At 43.0% G+C, this 21,455-nt stretch overlaps 1 protein-coding gene across 1 annotated transcript; it reads right to left on the bottom strand.

The window, feature by feature from the left end:
• Positions 1–11,155: 11,155 nt before the first annotated feature.
• LOC147101191 (glucose-6-phosphatase catalytic subunit 1-like) lies at positions 11,156–20,373 on the bottom strand. The gene is made up of 5 exons (XM_085966414.1): positions 20,049–20,373; positions 17,899–18,008; positions 17,672–17,777; positions 15,900–16,015; positions 11,156–12,832 (listed from the first exon to the last, which is right to left on the bottom strand). Exons 1-5 carry the CDS (start codon positions 20,276–20,278, stop codon positions 12,321–12,323), a joined length of 1,074 nt encoding a protein of 357 aa, XP_085822540.1. The 5' UTR covers positions 20,279–20,373; the 3' UTR covers positions 11,156–12,320.
• Between the last annotated feature and the right edge of the window lie 1,082 nt (positions 20,374–21,455).

The raw sequence follows: 21,455 nt of genomic DNA, 5'->3' as shown, positions 1-21,455 counted from the left end.
TGATCTTGGCAGTCGCTCCATTGTTGTCAGTAGCAGCAGTTCAAACGGAACCAGAGAAATCAACGAGAAGAAGGTTCACTTTTTGCGATCATCACAGGTTGCAGTAACGAGGTTTCATTCTGCGGTGTTTACACAAATCTCAAAACTCAATCATTCTCCATTCTCTTCAGGTTTCACTGTGAGCAGACACGTTCTGTCTGGTTCTACAGTGACTACGCTTCTAAAGTACTTCATCGGCTGTGAAGCGCTTTGGGACGTCCTGAGGCGGTGAAAGGCGCTATAGAAATGCAAGCCTTTCTTTCTGTGACATGGATTCTCAACTCTGGTGTTTTTGGTTTTCTTTTTAATTCTGATCATTTAATATTTGATTTTGATTGAAGCGTGTTTTTAAACAGCTCTATCTAAGGTTAAAGATGCACATAACAGCCCCTCAGTATCCTAACATTCTCCCCCTTCAATTCTTTCTCCTCCCTTCCTGACTCACGCAGGGTGAAGTTTCACATCTTCACAAGCTCTTCTTCACATGTGAACCTTGATGGTGACAGACGACAAGCTATTGGACTGTGGGGAGATCGCAGCCAAACCTAATCCTGTACTAATTTGGCTTCCATTCACATATCCCACTCCAGAGACTGGAGCACATAAATCTAGGCTGACACTGCAGTGCAGTACTGAGGGGAGTGCTGCACTGTCGGAGGTGCCGTCTTTTGGATGAGACGTTAAACCGAGGCCCCATCTGCTCTCTCAGGTGGATGTAAAAGATCCCATGGGCACTATTTCGAAGAAGAGCAGGGGAGTATCCCCAGGGTCTTGGCCAATATTTATCCCTCACTAAAACAGATTTTCTGGTCATTATCACATTGCTGTTTGTGGGAGCTTGCTGTGCACAAATTGGCTACCATGTTTCCACATTACAACAGCGACTACACTTCAAAAAAGTACTTCATTGGCTGTAAACCACTTTGAGACGTCCGGTGGTCGTGAAAGGCGCTATAGAAATGCAAGTCTTTCTTTTTTTCTTTTAAAGTATCATTCGATAGTGATCAGGAACGGGAGCTTTGGCCAAATGTTCTCCTCCTTTGCTCGGGGATACTGAGACCAATTGTTACAAGCATTCTCCTGCCCTGGCAAGAGAACAGCTAAACACAGCCAGTGGTCAAACCTGTGAACCTTTTTGGTCTGTATGGCTTAATCCCACATTGGGCAGTGCATTTGACAAATAAGCCATCATATATGCCTCATATAAGAGATGTTTTGCAATTAATTGGATAATGTGTCTATCTCATAACTATTGAAGGTATTTTACAGCTCTAATAACTTGAATTAACACTAACTAATAGATTCCCCATTAGAAGTGAGAAGGATTCATTTTCTATTGATACAAGAACAACAGCAATTTGTATTTATATAGCGCCTTTAATGCAGTGAAACGCCCCAAGGCTCTTTACAGGAGTGTTATCAAACAAAATTTGACACCGAGCCACATGTGGAGATATTAGGCCAGGTGACCAAAAGCTTGGTCAAAGAGGTAAGTTTTAAAGATCTGTGGGGGGTTACATCTCGAAGAGGTAGGAGTAGGGCTGTCCGCGCGGCATGAAGAAGTGTTTAAATTTGGTGTTGCAGTACTGACATTGTACAGCAGGTGGCTCAATCTTCCCAGTCCCACAAAATGAGGAACATGGACACTGGGCAGGTTCAGCTGTACTGTAAGGGCCTTCCAAAACTGCAGTGTGACCTCCTGCTGACAGTGTCCCTGGTGTGAACAATAACTTTTAATCTGCAAATTTGAAAATCAGGGGCACCCAGTTAAAAATAATCAGGGACAAACGGTCAAAATCAGTGACACTTTCTTTAAAGTATGCATCGTATTTTGAATATTCAAATAATTTAACATTTTCTTTATCAGTAGATTAAAGTAGAAAACCTAGTCAAACAGATGTTTTTAAAGTTGGGACCAAAAACAATTGAAACCTTCAATCCTAACATTTTCTGGCTCAACTTATGAATAATAATAGCACTTGCATTCAGAGAGCTGTGGAAATATCTCCAAGTGCCTCACACAATGAAGCGGTTTTCAAGTGTAGGGACTGTGAGCAAACATAACAACATACTTCAGGTGACACACTAAACTGAGGTGCTGTTTGCCTATGGCTTCGTCCCCTCCTGAATATTTCAACCTCCTCCAGGCCTACATCTCTGACTGAACCCTCAGCCCTTCCAACTTTGGTCTACTATGAACTACAAACATACGAAAAAAGACCTGGAAAGACCAACTGATCCAGACAGCCGGGTGCAGCCTACATGCACCATCAATGACACAGTTACACAATCTCCTGGGAGAGGCAGAAACAAAACAGGAAAATAACCGTAGACCAATTTAGGTAAATAAGCGCTTTTCCAATCTCACATCTAGTAAGCTCCAGGAGAGTAACTGATATCAATAGTTATCACTACCCTTCGCCCACCTTTTCTAATTGGAGATATCCGCGACTCTTAGTAACTCATCAAACTCGCCTTTCAAGCACTGCAGTGAATCCATACTTAGCGCATGTTTTCCTAATCTATTCCAGTGGTCTGTGTGAAAAGAAATACTTCCTGGTATCTAACCTATGTTTTTGTATTTTATACTGGTGGCCCACTTCTCCCAATCCTATCTACTCAAATAACCTATCCATCTGAACAGAATCTATTCTCACCATCGTTTAAAAAATTGAATTATCTCACCTCATAGTCTACACTTTTCCAATGGTAAAATCCCCAGTTCCCTGAGCTTGTCCTGATAATCATGAACCCTAACATATCATTCAGGTGGAGCCCCTCTGGACTTTCTTCAGGGCCTCGATATCCCCCTCGATGTGAGGGGACCAAATCTGGGCACAATATTCTAAATGTAGCCATACCGCGTTCTTGTTGCTATCACGGAGACATGGTTGAGGGAGGGGCAAGACTGGCAGCTCAATATTCCGGGGTATAGAATCTTCAGGCGAGACAGGGGGGGGGGGGTAAAAGAGGAGGGGGTGTTGCAATATTAATTAAGGAGACAATTACTGCTGTAAGGAGGGATGATATATTAACAGGTTCCTCTAATGAGGCCATATGGGTTGAACTTAAAAACAAAAAGGGGGCTAGCACTTTGCTGGGAGTGTACTATAGGCCCCCAAACAGCCAGGGGGAGATAGAGGAGCAGATATGTAGGCAAATCTCAGAGAAGTGTGCAAATAATAGGGTGGGGGATTTCAACTTCCCCAATATTAACTGGGATAGTCAGAGTGTGAAAGGCTTAGAGGGTGCAGAATTATTAAAGTGCATCCAGGAGAGCTTTTTGAGCCAGCATGTAGAAAGTCCTACAAGAGAGGGGGCGGTACTGGACCTAATTCTAGGGAATGTGGCCGGGCAAGTGGTAGAAGTGTTAGTAGGTGAGCACTTTGGTGACAGTGACCATAATTCGGTGAGATTTAAGGTAGTCATGGAAAAGGACAAGGATGGACCGGAAATAAAGGTTCTAAATTGGGGGAAGGCCGATTTCCTTGGAGCAGAGAAGGCTGAGGGGGGACCTGATTGAGGTATACAAAATTATGAGGGGCATAGATAGGGTGGATAGAAAGGAACTTTTCCCCTTAGTAGAGGGGTCAATAACCAGGGGGCAAAGATTCAAGGTAAGGGGCAGGAGGTTTAGAGGGGACTCGAGGAAAAACTTTTTCACCCAGAGGGTGGTTGGAATCTGGAACTCACTGCCTGAAAGGGTGGTAGAGGCAGGAACCCGCACAACATTCAAGAAGAATTTGGATGAGCACTTGAAATGCCATAGCATACAAGGCTACGGACCAAATGCTGGAAAATGGGATTAGATTAGACAGGGCTTGATGGCCAGCGTGGACGTGATGGGCCGAAGGGCCTCTTTCCGTGCTGTATAACTCTATGACTCTATGACTCTATGTAAGTATTGTATTTCTAGTTTTATACTGAACTATCCTAGTAACACACCCTAACACCCTATTCACTCTCCCTATGGCCTCATGATATTGGTTGTCGACTTTTTAATGTTTCACCAACTACAACCCCTAGACCCCTTTCCTGTTCTGTCCTCTTCGATGGATAATCCTGTATGGTATACAACACATGTCTGGAATTACTGTGGGTCAAATACACCACACTATTGTGTATTTATTCAGAGTGAAGGACATCTGCTACACATTGCTTTAATGTAACCGGAGCAGCCTGCAGTCTATTAATTTCATCTACATTCCTAACTCCCACAAACATCTTTGTTTAATCAGCAAGCTTAAGAATTATTCCCTCGACGCCTTCATCCAAAACATTGATAAATTTGGTGAAGAATAATGGTCCCAACACAGATCCCTGCAGGACCTCACTATGACCAAACCCGATACAAAGCTACTTCCATTGATTGCCTACCCTCAGCCAATGAGACTGCAGCCAACTTGCTATCCAGTGTAAAATCTGCTCACCAATCCCACTGGATGAAACCCTACTTAACAGTCTTCTGTGCATCGGTTTATTGAGGGCTTTTTGAAAATTTAGAGACACAACATTTACTGGGCCAGCCTTGTCAGCTCTTCAAACAATTTGACCAAGTTAGAAAGATAGGACCTCCCTTTTCAAAAGCCATGTTGGAATCCCCTAAAAACTGCTGCAGTCTCCAAGTGGTTGTACAGTGCCTCTCCAATAATGCCTTCCAACATTTTACATATCATCAAACTAACTGGCCTATAATTCCTAAATTCTGATTTACTTCTCTCCTTAAATATTGGCATCACATAGGCCTCTTTCCAGTCCATGGGAATGAGCTGAAGAGATTGCAAAGTCTCTGTTTGAAGAATGGACTCAGTCGAGAATATTTTGTGGACTTTATGGGATTTTTCTGAGGGTATTTTCCCTGTGATGGGATCGCCCTGTGCAGATACGTGAAAGACTGGTTTGTTAAAACTCCAGAGAACGCATGGCAGTTGGCTGTGACAAAAGAACTGTCAGTCATCCAGAATGTATGGGTTCGCCCGACAGTCCTGGGAAAAGGAAAGGGGCCATTGACAAAGGGGCTGAGGACCCTGAGGCACCCGTTGAATTTGAACCTATTAGAAAGCCACTCTAATAATCAAAAGCACTTCTCACCTCCATCTCAGAAGAGAAGCAGGAAAATGAACCCACTAGCCTAGCCAGCCGAAGAGGAGCAAGCTTTTCCCAACACAAAGACCGAGAGATGTCCCAGACTTTGGGCCATTAGTCCAATCATGGAATACTCATGGGTCTGTTGATGGCCCATCACTGACTAAGCACCGGAGTGCTTAGAAACGAAAGGATTTTAAAGATCAGCGGGAAAGATAGGGGTAGCAAGACTCCTATAAAGATAGATCCTTTTCCACCATTCTCTCTCTCTCTCTCTCGCTCCACCAAGATCGACCTAACAAGAAGAAGTACCAGAGGAAGAAGCCGCTGAGACTGAGAACCGCAAACCCCTCACAGGGAACGGCCTCCGGGCAGTGACTTCCCACAGCTGAGCGGAGCGATCGAGACCGACTGTGTGTGGTGGTAAGCATGGTCTCGAGTGTCCCAAGCCGGTAACCAGATATCCCAGGCGAGCTGAGTGGTGTGTAAGGGCTCAGGGTTTTTCCTCAGAAATGAAGTTTTTTTGGGCTATTCCAGGGTGGAAGCTTCATTTGGTTCAGGCAGGTTGATGTGCCAAATAACTGCCTGAATCCAGTTAAAGCTTAAAACTAAAGGCTTTTATTAAGTAAGAACATGGCATCAAGTTAACACAGGGCAGCCATCATTCATCACCGACCCAGCCCTTGGTAGAACATTCCAGAAGAGGGGCGGGGCTAGGGAGGAGCATTAGTGGTTACACCAGTGGAACATTCCAGACATTAACAAGTACAACAACAACAATACAAATGCCAGAACACAGAGTTATTTCATCACATTCACCCCCTGCTATAGATTCAGTCTGTCAGGAGGTCTGATAATCCTCTGGGAACAACGTAACTCTTGCTGAGGCTCCTCCCGGAGTACTAACTCCAGTTCATTCGAATTCCCAGAATCATCAGTATTTTCCACACTGAGGGTTTGTGTCTCTGAAGGTCCAATACCACGATTGAAAACTCTACTCTCAGAGTCGAACTCTTTTCGAGCTCCAGCAGGTGCAAGATCTTTAATAGAGACCGTATCCTCTCGCCCATCCGGATATTGAATATACGCATACTGGGGATTAGCATGGAGGAGTTGTACTTCCTCCGCCAGTGGATCAGTCTTGTGGCCTCTCACATGTCTGCGCAACAACACAGGGCCTGTGGTCGTCAACCATGTGGGTAACATTACTCCATTAGTAGCTTTTCTTGGAAAACTAAACATCCTTTCATGAGGGGTGGCATTCGTCGCTGTACACAAAAGAGACCTTATGGAATGCAGCACATCTGGCAGGACATCCTGCCAGTGAGAGGTCGGCAGGCCTCGCGACTTCAGAGACAGTATGATAGCCTTCCACACTGTCGCATTTTCTTTCTCGACCTGCCCATTACCACGAGGGTTATAGTTGGTAGTTCTACTCGTTGCAATCCCTTTCGATAGCAAAAACTGTTGCAATTCTTTGCTCATAAAGGAAGAACCCCTATCACTATGTATATAGTTAGGCATGTCAAACAAGGAAAACAGTTGGCAGAGGCATTTAATTACAACAGCACTAGTCACATCCAGACAGGGGATAACAAAAGGGAACCGAGAGTACTCATCTATAATATTAAGAAAATAGACATTACGGTCGCTCGATGGAAGGTCGAGTTGCTTTAATAAGATGAGCTGGCTCGGACAGCTTATAGAAGCGGGGTTTGCATTCAGCACAAACATGACAGGTTCTGGTCATTGTCCGGACCTCCTCAATAGAGTAGGGTAGATTGTGGGACTTAATGAAGTGGTTCATTCTGGTAACCCCAGGGTGGCAGAGTGCGTCGTGGAGACTTTGAAGCTTATCTATACCTAGACTAGCACATACTCCTCGTGACAAAGCATCCGATGGCTCATTAAATACTCCAGGCCTGTACTGAATATCATAGTCATATGTTGACAGTTCTATTCGCCATCTTAAAATCTTATCATTTTTGATCTTGCCTCTCTGCTTAGTGTTGAACATAAAGGCCACGGATCGCTGGTCAGTAATGAGCGTAAAACGTTGGCCAGTGAGATAATGTCTCCAATCTGACTGCTTCGATAATCACCTGTGCCTCCTTTTCCACTGAAGAATGTTGAACTTCTGGTCCTTGCAATGTACGAGAGAAGAAAGCTACTGGTCTACCAGCTTGGTTAAGAGTTGCTGCCAACGCAAAATCAGATGCATCACTTTCCACTTGAAAAGGGATCTTCTCATCCACGGCACATACCACTGCCTTCTCAATGTCCCGTTTGATATTAAGGAAAGCCTCCTGAGCTTCGGCCGATAGCGGAAAAGACGTCGACTTAATAAGAGGTCGGACTTTATCTGAGTAGTTAGCCACCCACTGGGCATAGTACGAGAAGAATCCCAGACACCTTCTTAAAGCTTTTACAGTGTAAGGTAAAGGTAATTCCTTAAGTGGGCGTAATCTTTCAGGATCTGGCCCGATTACCCCATTCTCCACAACGCAACCAAGAATACACAAACGTGTAGTATTGAAGGTACACTTGTTTTCGTTGTAGGTCAGGTTTAACCTCTTTGCAGTCTCTAGGAACTTTGCGAGATTTTGATCATGCTCCCGTTGGTCGCGCCCACAGATAGTAACATTGTCCAGGTACGGGAATGTTGCTTCCAACGCGTATTCATCCACCATACGATCCATCTCCCGTTGGAAGACGGATACCCCATTCGTCACTCCAAAGGGCACCCTAAGGAATTGGTACAGGCGCCCATTAGCTTCGAAGGCCATATAAGGTCGGTCTTCTATTTTAATGGGGAGTTGATGGTAGGCAGACTTTAAATCAATGGTGGAGAACACGCGGTACTGAGCTATCTGGTTCACCATCTCAGAAATACGAGGCAAAGGATAGGCATCTAATTGGGTATACAAGTTTATAGTCTGGCTATAATTGACCACAAGTCTTTTCTTTTCATTAGTTTTAACCACCACCACCTGGGCACACCACGGGCTATTACTGTGTTCGATGATTCCCTCCCGTTGAAGCCTTTCCACTTCCTCTTTTATAAATGTTTTATCTTCTGAACTATACCGTCGACTCTTAGTCGCTATAGGTCTACAATTAGGAGCAAGGTTCGCGAACAAAGAAGGCGGACTTACTTTTAAAGTAGAAAGGCCGCAGACTGTGAGTGGAGGCTGAGATCCACCATACTTAAGGGTAACGCTCTCATGCTGACACTGGAAGTCCAAGCCTAAAATTAAGTTCACACACAACTGAGGTAATATGAGGAGTTTAAAGTCCTTATACTCCGTATCCTTAACGGTCAATGTGACTTTACAATATCCAGTTACCTCCGAAGTAAGGGACTTGGACGCCATCACAATTTCACTTCGAGTAGGATACACCTTCAATGAACAGGAGTTAACAACTTTCAGTACTGCCACAGTCTATCAAACACCCAGTAGGACGACCATTAATCTTGATGTCCATCATAGATTTCGACAAGGAACACGGTATGGTCTGGTCAACCGTAGCCGAAGCTAGAGTAAAAAGATAGGCGGCAGCAGAGAAGACATCGGGTACAGGATTACCCTTACACACTTTACGAAAATGTCCCTGTTTCTTACATTTAAAACAGGTAGCCTCTCTGGCTGGGCATCTTTGCCTGGGGTGTTTAGATTGGCCACAAAAATAACACTTAGACCCCTGGGGTACAGCCGCAACAATAGGATTAAGTGGAGGCTCCATTGGTGTTATGGATGCCTCCATACTTGGAACACACGAGGCTGAGAGAGACGCATGGGCTGATGCATACACTTCTAAATTCTTCTGGGCTACATCTAACGATCGAGCAGTAGCGACGACCGTTTTTAAAACTAACGAGTCGTTCTCGAGGAGTCTCTGTCTAATATAATTAGATCGGAGGCCAGATATGAAAGAATCGCGGATGGCTTCTTCCTGATACACTATGCCAGAGACAGCCTTGTAGTTGCAATCCTTAGCCAAAGCCTTAAGGTCCTGCAGGAAATCATCCAGAGATTCCTCGGGTACTTGCCTGCGAGTAGACAAAAGATACCTGGCGTATACTTCGTTAACCGACTTAAGGTACTGGGCCTTAAGGGCTGCGAGGGCCTCTTCATATGTAGTAATATCTTCAATTATTGAGTAAGTTTGAGAAGACCCAACTTGTTAACCGTCGAATCGACCGATGCGATGAAGTGTTCAAAACATCGAAGCCAATGCGTAAATTTCTTCGACGCGTCTGCCGAATGGGGATCGATATCCAGACGCTCTGGTTTCAAAAATCGATCCATCTTCCAAAAGTTGTTACTTAGTAAAATTGATGTGCCAAATAACTGCCTGAATCCATGAGGTTAAAGCTTAAAACTAAAGGCTTTTATTAAGTAAGAACATGGCATCAAGTTAACACATCATTCATCACCGACCCAGCCCTTGGTAGAACATTCCAGAAGAGGGGCGGGGCTAGGGAGGAGCATTAGTGGTTACACCGGTGGAACATTCCAGACATTAACAAGTACAACAACAACAACAACAATACAAATGCCAGAACACAGAGTTATTTCATCACATTGGCGAAGGGGCTTATGTGACTGGGTAATTTGTTGGTAGGGTTGGAGTTAGATTCCACCATAGCAACAAGGGAATTACTGCATGTTATAGTCCCCAGTTGTGTACTGTATGTATGTTGTTTGTAACCTGGATCTTATTCTCCACAGAGACAGTGATTTCATTTAGTAGTGCATGTTTTAGCCAGTGTATGTTAGACCAAATAAATATAAGTATGATTTTTTACTGAAGCATTCCTGTCCGTGACTTATTCCATTTACACTCTGAATAATAATTCCTGGGTATAGAACTTTCGTAAGGCAGGGGCGATTCGAACCATCCGTCTAGCAATTGGGCTAGGATCAAAACTGCTTACAGAGCCCAGGCTCAATGAGCTGTTAAATATATCAGCCAGTGGCTCGTAACACAGCCCTCGTTTCTTTAAGGGTAAATGACATCAGATCCAGCAGCCCGAGCTGCAGAAGAGCCTTAATCCCAGCCAGGTCTACTATTGCATTGACGTCCAAGGATTGAATTTTACTAGCATCTCTATCTGTCACCATTAACAACGTAGCATCATCTTCAGTCATGTAAACACGTCATGTACCGTTTTAATACCTCAGCCATGCCTTGACTCTCCACCATAACCTGCCCTACAGAATCCCTCAAAGGACCTATGCAGTCCTTGATTACTCTCTAACTCCTGATACAACTGAAAAGTAGCTTACTCTACTACCTGTACACCTGTCCACAATTCTCTTTTTCACTGTTCAGATTCCATCTTTCCCTTTCAGAACAATGTTAATGGTGCTGTGGTTAAAGGTTCACAGTACTGGGAACAATCTAGTCTTTAGCAGTCCTATTAAGCCGGAACCTGGAGGGCACAAGGGCCATGATTGTCCTATGAGGAGAGATTGAGTAGACTAGGTCTATATTCCCTAGAATTTAGAAGAATGAGAGGTGATCTCATTGAAACATATAAAATTCATACAGGGCTTGCCAGGGTAGATGCTGAGAGGATGTTTCCCCTGGCTGGGGAGTCTAGAACTAGTCATATAGTCTCAGAATAAGAGTCGGCCATTTAGGACTGAGATGAGGAGAAATTTCTTCACTCAAGAGGGTTGTAAATCTTTGGACATCATGGGAGCCTCTGTGCTCCTGGGTAAGAGGCTTAGTAGACACAGGGATGGGGCCTGAGGTACATAAGAGCATAACACTGGGAAGCATGGTGCAGAGAATACACAGAGAGCGTGTGAAAAATGAGTGGAGCATTTATCCTAATCTCCTCTCCTGGGCTTCCTAGTAATTAACTACAGAGCGGGATTAACAGAGGCCCAGGAATCGATCTCCAGCCTGTACTCTCAGCTGGGGCTGTGCTCACTGCTAGGGAATTAAGGAAGTGAAAGAAATGAATAAAATAAAAATACCATAAAAAAATAAAAAACACACAAAAAAACAAAACCGCATCTATGCTTTCAAAATATTTATTATAATAAAACCTCGAAAACAAAACAATTACTCAAAGGCGTGCACAATGAAAAAGAACAAAATGGCAGCAAATTGTTAATCTAGCTAATTGGCCTTCTAACGCAGTTAACAGTTGTTTTCTCTATGATAAAAAGCACCTATATAAAATAAATAACCATCCACCCACAGTCAGAAAAAAACACTATATCCCATTGTAGAGGCATTGCATTTGAGATATGTACATTTTCAAATCCTTTTATTACAGCACAAGTTTTGATGAGTTGGATCCCTGTAGAGTATAAGCCCTTTACCAGAATTACCGGTAGCGAGCAAAGTGTTCCCCTTATCCAATTACACATGTCAAACAAGGTATGTAGACCATGAACTGGTATACAAGCAATATATTCTTTTTTCTCCCTCCCTGACTCATACTCCACAGGGACCAATATGCCTCCAGTACTTAACCCAACTGGCCCTTCTTTCATGTGTAAGCATATAGATTGAGTGTCAGCTGTACATTCCACCAAGGGGTGAATCACGGCTTCGTCCAATCCTGGCCTAACTCACACATGCATACTTTCCATACAGGCTACCAGCCAGGAGCTGGAACTCTGGCCCCTGCCCCAGGTAAAATCAACTGACTCAACATAGAATAGGGGATTGCACATGAGACCTGTCTGTAACGCACCACGTGTGCAGTTTCTCACTGGGTTATCAGGGGAGCTCCAAGTGTTCCCTTTGACAAGGAGCCCTTTGAAGGCAAACATCAGAGTACCAAACATAACCCTTTACGCTCTCATTTTACCACACAGCAATATGCAGGGTGACTGATGTCTAGAGGCTTGACTTGGATAAATGCAACTCAATACAAGCACTGGATTACAAAGAAATACAAACGGGACTGCAGTTAAAAATGCAATTGCTGATCTATGATGTAAGCAATTCATTCTCAGGAAACCTCCGGTGCATGTAATTTTTCTGGATCATCTGGGTAAGTCACATGCCTAACAAGACCACCCTGTGCAGTGGGACCTGCTAGCCTTGTGGCTTTGTCATGTTTGTTGAATTCAGATTCGGTCCCAAATTACAACAACTAACCAAAGTCAAACTGATTTGATTCTGAGAATGACCTCACTATATGCCCTTAACGTACAAATTCTAGACATCTATAGCACTTTTTTCCCTTGTTGGTTCATAACATGCGATGCAGAGAATGGGATGATCGCCACGGCCGCCAGAGGCACTGCGGCACTTTTACAGAAAGACAGTAAATAAAACAGGAATTCCCTCTGTGTCGGGGGCTTCACCGAATCAAACAGGTGCAACACGATCAATGACGCCACGATGCAACTTAGTCTGAAGCTGAACTGCCGGCTCCTCTTTGCTTTGCAGCTTTCGGCATAAATGGGGGAGTTGAGAGCTAATCCCAATCCAAACAAGGCTCCCATGTTCCTGACCAGACTAGCAAAGGGAGTGCTGTCGATGTGGATCCACTCTGCTCGGGCACACCATCGCTGGGCTTTCTCCACCGACCACAGCAGGTCCACTCCCAGCACTTTCAACAGCAGGTAAAAGCCCAGAGCGAAGGAAAACAGGAAGAGAGTGACCTTCAGATACTGCTTGAGGGTTGCATTGTAGATTGCATTAATCCGACCAAACACTTCAGCCACGACCATTCCTGAGCACAAAATAGTACAAAAGTTAGCACTGAGAATGTAAAGAGCAGGAAACAGTTGTGAAGTTTTGATAACTGAAAACACATCGAACTCCTCCAGTTATTGACATAATTCATGAGGAAGGCCATTTGAGAAATGTATATATTTGATGGGTAGTGCTGAACCCAGTTGCTCTCAGATTAGCCAATGTCCTCTATCTTTATCAGTAAAAATTGCATTGATGTAGTGCCTTATCACGTCGGTTAGAAACATCTCACTGCTGTTTGCATACAGTGAATTACTTTGAAGTGCAGCGACTGATCTTATGTAGGCAGACACTTTGTGCACAAGATCCCACAAACAACAATGAAATGAATGATCAATGTATCTGTTTTTTGATGCTATTGACTTAATGATCTAACAAAACAAAGACTACAGAAAAGTTCTACCTGGTTTGGAACAGGATTAAAAGTTCATTAGATTAGTGTTGTTAGAGATCATTAAACAGGCAAAATGGCTGCTCTAAGTATCTAAGTATCAGATGGCAAAAGCAACCTGTTAGAATAAAGGAGATGCAAGAATAGACAAATATTCTGGAATATATGTTTGGGCTCATTACTTTCAGGGGTCAGGGGAAACTTTTGCAGAACGTTCCCTCAGGCGATTAAACGTGTGGGGCAGAGTCCATGATAAGGCACATTGTTGGCGATGGTCGGGCAAGGAGTGAGCTTGATGGTTGAATGGCTGGCCTTGTTCCATGTTTTCTTATGTTCTTATATATAGTAAATGGATGTAACAGTTGGAAGGTTGAGTCTTGCTGAGGAAAATGCTTTAGGGGAAAATTCAGTTGCTTTGCGCCTCCCGTTAGCGCCCTAAGAGGGTGTTAATGAGGTGCAAAGCAACTAGCGCCTGGGCGCGGCGATGTTTGCGCCGCTCACAAAATTGACCAGACATTTTGCGGCGGTGCGAAACACTACCACCACGATCTCCTGCGCCCGCAGATCGTGACGTCAGTCGAGTGCACAATGCCCCGGTGGCTCCCCAGACTGGATATTGAGTGGCGCCCCCTGCCTTACCACCTGCCGCTAGCAACGACAGGTTGAGGGGAGCGTTTTGCAGTCGGGAAGGGACTGGGGGAGGGCTATTTAAAGGCGACCACTTCCTGCCTTTTTTTGTCGGCGACATTTTTGCACCACGCATTCTGAGAGAGAGAGAGAGACTTCTGGAGAGATTCAATGCTGTGTGAAGGAGTTTTGAGTACTGAGCAGCGCTTTGCAGGTTTATTTTGATTTGACCTTCATTGCATCAATTTAGAAGAGATTATGGGGGCTGCACTCTGAGCTCTTTCCCTGGGCCTCTCCATTGTTCTTTCCAGCAGAATTGATGTACAGGTCTCTCCAAGCCGCGATTCAAGGCTGCAATGAGCAGGGTGTGGATGGAGAACAAGATCGACCCTCCCCTTTAAGAACTGGCCGGCGCCAGTGTGTCTGTGTTCCATTGCTGACTGACATCACGTGAGCTTCGCCAGCGCTCTGCGGTAGCGCCTCGCTCCTCGGCATTAGCGCCTTAAGAGAGGCGTGTAGTGCCTGATTTAGCGCTCCAATCACCTCCAGGGGCGATAGAAGCCAATTTTGCAGTCGGAGGCGATAATTAGCGGCAGGCGCTAAACTTTGCGCCCGGCCGATAATTGCGCCCCAAATGGGGCGATACTGAATTTCTCCCCCTTTATGTTTCTAGCCTTATAACAGCACATGGGCTATTAACAGTAAGTTATTGAGCTCTCCCCATTGTTTAGTGAGTTAAAGCAGTAAGTAACCAAGCCATACAAACCAGGGAAGGCCCCATATTCAATCCCAAATCTGTGCTGAGTTAGCTGACCTCAGACGGGATGTCATTAGGAATGCTATACCTGGCTTCAGTGTCCTGTGTTAGATAAGAGGAAATTGGCCAGGGTTCTTGCTCCTTGTCATTATCCAAGGATTCCTGCTCGAGTGATAGTGTATGGATGAAGACAGGGTGGAGCTCAGTTGTAATGTGGCCTACAGTCAAGGCTCATTGTTTAGGCTCACAAGTTAAGAATAGCCATTTGGGCTAGGTACTAATGGGTCTCCACCAGTGCCCATGGAAACCCATCCCAGCAAGGAGTCAACATCTTCAGGAAAGCAGGAAGGGAGAAAATTGACAGTAAAAAAAAGAGGAAAGAAAATAGTCTTATAAAGCCAGGCCCCCATGCATTGGACTAAGGCTCAAGAATAGTCCTTAGAACAGTCAGAAGCATATTCATATAGATTATTTCAATCTTCATAAAATCTTTCCAGGAATAATACTACAACACTTCTTTCTGTAAGTTATGTCTCAAATGATAAATTACAGGTTTCTTCCATTGCTAGAATAGGATGTTGCACAGTTGTGTAAAAATCCTTCAATTCAAAATAAATAGTTTGATGTCTGCATAAAAGTAGCACAAGGGAACATTACACAAGCAGACTAACCAGAGCACTGGCAAAGGAAGTTAAACCCTTTAGTGTTTATAGGAATATAACATTTTTATCAGCACAGATAATACTTTAATACTCCTCACAATGTCATGTAAGCTGCCTCTTGAGTTATTGTCATCTAAATTCGACACCGCCATCTGTGAATCAACAAAAAGCTTCCGACTAACGCAGGTTTGCTAACTGCACTTCAAAAGTAATTAATTGGCTGTGAAGCATTTGTGGATATCCTGAGAATGTGATAATGCACTGCATTTTCTTTCTTAATTGTAGAGGGAGACATAATTCCAACGGCAAAGTTATTGCAATGGCAGCCAAGACAATTTATCAAAATACTTATATGCTAAATCTCTGTAGTCAAGGAGACAATAATTAAACAATAGTTGTGCTTTGTATATATAAGCTTGGAAATTTCGATCTGAGATGTTCTCATATGAGCGCACCAGTACAACATTCATCTCTGTGCTAGTTTAACAGAGGTGCTGACCAGTTTTAAATAAACAGAGCGGAATTTTGTATAAGCACAGATCGGATTTTCGACCAATATTGTGGTCGCTCAGTGATGCAGGAGGGATTACCGAGTGTTTCCACTGACCTGAAATGACCCCCAGGAAGACTTGATGCGGGAAGTGAGTGGCCACAAACACTCTGGATGCACAGACACAGACCTGAATCACCCAGAAGACTCCCCATAGGAAAGCACGCAGACACCTGAAATACAGCAGAGGACGACGTAATATGATAATTCAGATTTAACTACACATGCTTGTAAAGCGTCTAAACAGCACATACTGCTAACATAACAAATTGTTCTTGTTAAATAACAATCCTTAACCAGTACTCAGTTTCACTGTCTGACCATGATGTTATTAAATGCTCCACTTGTTTATAGGGTGTACATTATTGTACAGGCACAGGGGGAAATTGGGCAGACAGGAGTTTTGTCAATTTAACAACCTTAATTTTTGAAGAAATCAGTAACCATAGCCATACACTTTCCTTTTTACCTGAGAAATACCCAGAGGCCGACTACTTTCTGTGCAGCCTGGAGCTTGACTTCTACTCCCCTTCCAGTGCTTGCAATGTTTACCTACACTCTCCTGCCAATATTCAATGGGCTCAGAGCTTGATGGATCTCAGCTTGTAGCCGGTGTTTACAGCCTGTGCCAACTAGGAAGCTGATACGTCAGTGCCGTACTGAGTGGATGTTGTACGGTTGGAGGTGCTATCTTTCAGTTAAGGTGTGAAACGGAGTCTCCATCTGCCTGATCTGGTTGTCCGGGTGGATGTAAAATATCTTGTGGCACAATTCTCAAAGAAGAGTAGAGAATTCTCCTGGTCTCTTGATCAACATTCATCCCTCAACCAATATCCCCAAAACGGATTAACTGGTCATTCAACACTTTTGCTGCTTGTGGGACCTTGCTCTGCCCGAATTGGCTGCCATGTTGGTCTATGGAACAACAGTGACTGCACTTCCCGTAATAATTCATTAACTATGAAATACTACCAACAGGGTGGCCAGGAAGGGTGATTGAGACCAGGACACTGGACTCATTTAACAAACAGTCAGATGATTTTAATTTCTCATATTTTACAGTAACAACTAAATCAAACACTGACTGAGAGCTTGTTTAAAAAAACAAAAGGGTGAAAAAAATTATTGTTTACTCCCTGTGAAGTATTTTTCTAATATTTGGACTGTTTGTTGCAACAAAACTTTAAATATAATTTACAACATTTTCTAAACCTGTTTATGTGATTCCTAAAATGTAAAGTATTCTATTTACTGTTTTCTCTGTCATTGGAAAGTACAAGCCTCAGCCTAAAAAATTATGCTACTTGTTTTTGATTTTGTGTTTAAATTATTCTATAATTTTTTAAACGTTACTTAAGTATGTACAGGACCACTGCCGTTCATCTGGTCAGTTCCAAAGTTTAAAAATGCCTTCATTTTCTTTAAAAAAAATTATTTTCTTTCCTTCTTTCTTTATCTCTTATATATGAATTGCTTTGTCTGCCAAATATCTCACTAGTCCCATCTGGGATTTACTGACACTATCTGCCTCCTGTGCAGTCTGTTCTATAAATTCACCAACCTCCACGTAAAGTAGTTAAATGTCTGTTCACCTTCTCTCTTCTGAGCGTGAGTCCATCTCTTTGTTGTAAAGTTTGTGACTGTCAAAATTATGGTTCAATTTGTCTCTAGCCCTTAATATCTTCGAAAACTCATTAAGATCTGTACTGAGCTTTCTTTCCTCCAGTCTCCAGCTTTTTGTAGGCTTTCTTCATAGCTCAGGGGCCCAATCTCAGGTATCAATTTAGTTGGCCTCAAATTTATCAGTGTTAACAGATTCAGAGACTCACCAGTTTTGGATGCAATGCTGCTTATTCTGAAACGTGCTGGTCAGAAATGCTGTCACCATCACATACCAAACCCCAGCTGATCCCATGGTGTGGCCCGAGGGACTTCCTGCAACGGGACAAGGTTTGGGGTCAACTTTACGTCATCAGGAACGCTGAAGAAAATCTAATCTTTGGTTTATTAAGATTTACAGTTTGTATTATTTGGAAGTGAGCTGGTCTCTCAGTACCTGGCCCTGTTTCACAGGTGATGGGATATTGCTCTAACACAGGAACAGATGAGTTGCCATAGTAAGAAGTTTCATGAACCCACCAGTAAGGTCTCTGGCCAAATAATATCCTACAAAAGGAGGAGAAAACATATTGGAAGAAAGCAAATTTAAGGATATATATTTGGATTTCAAATAACTTCTGGATTTCACTCAAAATCTTTGTTAAACTAATACAAAACATGTTAGAACCTAATAACATCGGACATTTGCTAAACATTTACACTGGAGCATCTAGAAAACACTGATAAGACTTGTTTTTTAAAAGTACACTGAACAACAAGCTGACCTCAGCAGTTGGAGCTAACTTAGGGACCAAGAGCCATGTGTTTACTAAGTGCTGATTGTAGTGAGCTTATCTCGGAATGCTGCCTTGGTCTTGTTAATTACTGATTCCTGTTTATTCATCTTGTAAAATATCTTTCAACAAAGTGCATCTACATCTTTCACCAAATGCCATACGGTTCCAAAAGGGTGCTAGTTAAATGAACATAGATGTGGTATCAGAAACCTAAGGGTTCATTTGCACTACGAATGTAACAACAACGTAACACAGTTTCACTTCACACCAATGCTACAGTTATAGTGTTAATTCAGCCTACATCCAGAGTCAGGGCCTGATCTGACACTGGATCAATGGAGGGTTCTGACTCCACTTAGCTTCAGAGTCAGGTTGGGCCTTAAACCAGAATAAATTTGCGTTGGTAAAAATCGGTAAATATATAATGCAGCCGCATCCTAAATTAATGCCACCCAGGTGTATTTCCTTCAAATATAAGTAGGTTCTGGGATGGTGAAAGTAAGACAGCTCGTACAGGATAGTCTGGAAAATATCACTTCTGGTCAATTTTCTCAACTGTCACTTTTTTTATAAACCCTGCAATTTTCTCCCCTTCTGTCCTGAGGATGTTGATTTAAGCTGGGCCCCCTCCGGCCCCTCACCTAAGTGACCATTCTTCATGTGAGAAATAACAGCAGAAAACGCTGGAAAAACTCAGCAGGCCAGGCAACATCCGTGGAGAGAGAAATAAAGTTAACGTTTCAGGTCGATTCATTCTTCATGTGAGAATGAGCGGCAGTATTGAACTATGAGACATCAAAGCCTTCTCTTATCCAGTATACACACACACACACACACACACACACAATCACTTTGGATGCATGTAGTGCTAACAAGAACAGGACTCAGTCCATCCTCCCATTATTTTCTAATATGAAAATGTGTTAAAATAAGAGACGGTGATTGATCAAGGGCGCAAGCCCTTCGTTATCTTTCAACACTATTTTATGCTGCAGCCCTGGGTTTTATATTTCTTTGGGTTCACACTCCCACAGATACTGAGCAACTTCTGAATAAACTGTAGCCTCCATGTTTGGGAGAGCTGCCCTTTAATTGAGGCAGTGGGCAAGAACATAACAGAAAGGTCAGCAGGAATAATATTCTTTCAGTTGTGTACAAGAATACAAAGTGCAAACATATAGCTGCCCTGGTTCCACAAAAGTTAATGGGTAGCCGCACTAGTTGGTGTGGTACTAAGATAGGAAGGTCCCGGTGGTATCCTTGATCTGGATTGTATTGGCTGGTCACCATGGAAGCAGCTGTCATTCTACAATTGGCCTCAGTGCCCCTGAGCTAAGTAAGGGAACAATCAGCCAGAGTAGGTCTTGGAAATAACTTGGGTGTAAACATCTGATGAGGATGGGATTGGGTAGTGCTGCACCCCCGGGGTTGAATTACCTTTCTACACAGAAGCAGCCCAGAGAAAGTCAGCACTTTCAAGAGAAGAGAAATCGGAAGGAACATATAAAAATAGGGCCCACCAGTTCTGCGAATCCCTCAGATGACAGAGGAGACTGGCTCCGCAGGGGCTCAGCTGGCTAAGCCAATGAGTAGCCGAGCCAAACAGGCCAGAAAGGTTCCAACATTCATTGATGCTAAAAAGTTGCATAGCCAATTCTGCAAAAATGAAAATTTGATAATAAACCTTTTTACGAAGATCAATTTGTTTCTAGTTTGTAAGTACGAGCAGAGCCATTCCTCTTTTGCATTCTGAGAAACATACTCTATTCCTGAGCTTTTGCAAGTAATAGAATGTATATACGAACCTTACCATTTAAAGATGAGGTTGAGCCAGTCTCCAATGACTGCCACCCAGATGAGTTTGATGCCCACCGCTTCACACAGGTGGAACCAGATGGGAAAGAAAACAAAGAAAGTGTTTCTCAGGTCGGCAGCAAAAGAGATAAAAGTGAACCAGCTCTGGGAGTCCTTGTAATTCAGCTGTAGATACTGCACCAGTTCTACCCCGGAGCTGTGGAGCAGGTCCATCCCAGCGTCCATTCTCTGCACCTTTGGGAACTTCAGTTAGTGGAGCCTCTCTCGCAGTCTGTCCCTTTTCAGGATTGGCTCTTGTCTGCTGTGCTGTGTGGGCCCGTTATATACAGCAGTAGCCAGCAGTATAATGCGCAACTGTGATCTTTGGACTGAAAAGCTAGACTAACAGAGTCAACGAACAAAGCAAGATCATGTCAAGCTGACGCAAACATATTTGGATGCCGTTTTGTGAAAAACACCCAAGTTATTGATTGAGCTAATAAACAACTAGAGAGGAAGGATATGTGTTTTTAACATTATTGCACTTCGCATAATTCAATCTTAGATGTGGTAACAGAGGTCTAAGACTGACCAATTAAATTTTTTTAAATTATAATGTTTAATATATGCATTTATTTTCAAACTGCAGAAAGCAAGCCTTAACCCTGTAACATCTGGGGTTTTTCACTAAAAGCACAGAAGCATGTTAAATTATCATGTAAATATGCACAACTAGGTCATCAATGTACCATCCTGTAAAGGTCACATTGAGAATATACTATATCAGTGTGAAAACCAGTGTACAGATTATCTCTTGTAAAAAAATATTTTTGCAAACATAATTTTATTTTAATAGCTGGACTGGTAATTGTTAAATATTTAGCAGGTTTCCTGCTTGTAATTGGTTTTGTGCAATTATGCATAAAAGGGACCTTGTTAACAGTAATGAATAAGTATCAGACAATCATGATGCACCGTCACCAGTAATCTTTTAACATTTCTCAAGCCGTTTAACTGCTATAAATCTTCCAAACTTCATTAATCAGCTGTGGATGCAATATTATTCTGTTAAATGGTCAAGGGGATTTGTTCTGATTTAACCATGAGGCCCTGACTATACAGAAGAAGAGCTGGCCTGTGTGATATCTGTACTCTAGCTGCAAAACCAATTCCTCTTAAAACCCCAGTTTGCAGGAATTCACTAATCATTGCTAACAAGATGACGTTGCACAATTCCTTAGATAAAGCAAAATGAAAGACGTTTTCTCATTGAAAATTGTTCCACTCCTTTACTCACAGGGTTTACAGAAGACAAGCAGGAGGTTGCAAGCAAGTTTACCGTTGCAAAAAAATGTCATTCTATTATTAATCAAATAACACGGTTTACAATTTCTTCTGCCTTTTAAAGTAGAAACCTTAAAGA

This window comes from Somniosus microcephalus, chromosome 24, assembly GCF_052327205.1.
Source record: "Somniosus microcephalus isolate GS21.2 chromosome 24, FLI_Smic_1.0, whole genome shotgun sequence".
NCBI lineage: Eukaryota > Metazoa > Chordata > Chondrichthyes > Squaliformes > Somniosidae > Somniosus > Somniosus microcephalus.
This window is presented reverse-complemented; position numbering and strand designations above follow the sequence as displayed.